Genomic DNA, 2783 nt, shown 5'->3' on the forward strand with positions numbered 1-2783 from the left:
ATTTGATTGAAGATCCCCATCTAGTTAAATTTTAGATTAGATATTTCAGCAAAACCATTCCTTCCATGTAGATTTGTAGATGTACAGTTCTTACCCTAACTAATCGTCTCATATCATCATAAGATTCTTCCGATGCGATGCTGCCGACCTGTTGAGTTTTTAAAACAAGTATTAGTCAGTCATAGCGACAATCGTGTGTCGATTTTCAAAACATATTCAATTTCTTTTTCACATATCGAAAAAAAGGGTAATGCGCTCTTTTCTCATCCTTCTTGTCGCTCGCATTTTCCCTTTCATGGACCCATACGAATACTCTTTATTGACTGTAATTCGAGACGGACATAACAGCTCTTTGCGAAAGAAAAAAAAACTAGCGCAGGAGAAATCATGGATTGAAACGAGCGTATCGGGCGAAATGTCATCGCAGAAATTTCTCATCGCGGATGGAATTGTTAAGGGACTCTCCCACTCTCTTACTCTCTTTTCTCTTCTTTTCAAGATGACGGAAACTTCCAATCTTGAAAATATCAGAATCGCATAAGAAGAAAAAGCGTAATTGCGCGTTTCTATTCGCGCGATTATAAGCAGGAGAAAATCGAGAGAAAATCGCGCGAAATGAAGATTACGACTTTCCTGCGCTTAAAAATCGTGCGGATTAAGAGCAGATAGAATTAACAAGATAGCGAAAGTGGCGTTGTAACTTTCTCATAAACTTTTTACGTGGCAAAACTGAGAGGATACTGGCGATTCTCCAACGTGTCGTTTGCAAAATTATTTTGCAAATCACACGACGGGGTTGCTCGATAATTGTGTAGCGACTATGCTATGATCTACTTTCCAGTTGAAACTAATTAAAACATCTGCTATAATTTCACACTCAACATAAATGTAATATAAGTTCAGGGTTGGAATGTTACTAATGTCCATTTTTCTATTAACTTTATTCTAGATTTAACTTACTCTTCATCTTTTTCTAATTCTTACAAGGGGAGACTCTGAACCCTCACTGATTTTAATGAAACTTGACAAGATTAAAAATATATGCCCTTGAATATAAATCATCGTCCATTTGGCCGTAGACGGTCTACTATCTGAAATATTTCAATATTAAATTTGACAATGGCATTCCCTTTACGGTTCATTAGAACGTTTAACACAATATAATATTTATAATTATTAATTAATTGCTAGTGTGGTTTGAACTCGAGTCGGTAAGTTAAGAGATTATTACCATATCTTCTACACTATAAATTATTACTCGAGTATGAATGCTCTAATAAACTAAAGAAAATGTCATTATCACAAATTTAATATTGAAATATTTCAGAAATGGTAGACACTCAAATGGAAGGTGAATGATTTGTACTCAAGAGAACATATTCTATAATCCAGTTAAATTTCAAATCGGGTCATTTTAAAGTCTCTTCTTGTTAGAAAAATAGATGAAGAAGTTGAAATCAAGATTAAAATTAAGTTACATTGGTAGAAACGGTTCATAAAAGCAACACATTACCGTTACTTTTTAGAAAATAATTTATTTCTTTTTTATAATGTTAAAGTAAGATATTAAAGTTAAAAATTACATTATTTAATAATCAATATTAATTTGTAAAAATCAATTTAAAAATTTTAAGCTATTCTTATGCTTTTCTTTTATTTTATTAAATTTATATCTAATAAATCTTCGAGACTTCTTTATATTAATATTTTTATTTTTTAACAAATGCTTTATTTTTATGAGAAAATTAGATTGTAATTTACAAACGCAGATTTTATTAAACATTGTTTATAAACATTAATCGTTATTAAAAGTTCATTCTAATATTCACTACCAATATTTAAAATTAATAGTTCATACATATATATGTATGAAATATATATGTATGCCACATATTGGCAGTGATTATTAGAATCCAACCTAAGATATGAAGTACAAAATATTTACAAAATATCTAAATTTTTATTAGAAAATATTTTAGTCATTTAAAAAAAATAATATCTATTGAGTAATTAAAGATAAAGATTAAAATAACAGTAAAATATACATATATAGTATAATACATATATAGTATAATAATGGCTGAATCTGTTATCGTTAGAGAAAAAAGAAACGACAAGAATAATGAAAACGATAACAGCGTTTCAAATAATGCGTTACCTCTCAACTTTAAATAAAACACATGGTGTTACACGACAGTTATATTATTGAGTGTGAAGTTATAACACGGATGTTATGTTACTTTTAGTTGGTGTCGACTGGAACTAGAAGATCCCGAGAGATACATTTATTTTCTGAACAAAATTTCCTCTAGTAGGAAAAAACATCTTATGATGAACAAGAAATATAAAGAACGTATTTTCTTTTGCAGCATATGTTGCTGATGAAAACTGATAGGGAATTCGATTAAATGCATTAGTGTACATTAAAACTGTTGTATATTGATTTAATTTAAGTAAAAGTAAATGCAAATATTTCAAATTATTAAATATATATTTTACTTAATAGCACAATAAAATGTATTGAGGATTTCATCGTTTATGTCCAATCGAATCCGCTACGACAATTAATTATTTTTGTTCGAATTAGCAGAAATAGTATAATATATTATATATATTGCGAAATATTATGCAGATATTTTACATTGTGCTATAAACATATATATATATATATATATATATATATATATATATATAGAGTATAGTAGTAGTGACAACTACTACTATTAGTTATTATATTATTAATTTAATTAATTAAAATTAAAATATTATATATATATATATTA

The 2783-nt window shown here is 28.1% G+C and overlaps 1 protein-coding gene across 1 annotated transcript in view; it reads right to left on the bottom strand.

Annotated features, from left to right (window-relative positions):
- The window catches only part of LOC105619949 (putative sodium-coupled neutral amino acid transporter 11), a 9883-nt gene that overhangs the window by 4206 nt on the left and 2894 nt on the right, over nt 1–2783 (bottom strand). Inside the window, exon 2 of the mRNA XM_012201466.1 lies at nt 95–148. Coding sequence (XP_012056856.1) covers nt 95–148 — 54 coding nt within the window. The remainder of the gene's footprint in view (nt 1–94; nt 149–2783) is intronic.

Source organism: Atta cephalotes, assembly GCF_000143395.1.
Source record: "Atta cephalotes unplaced genomic scaffold scaffold00002, whole genome shotgun sequence".
Lineage (NCBI taxonomy): Eukaryota > Metazoa > Arthropoda > Insecta > Hymenoptera > Formicidae > Atta > Atta cephalotes.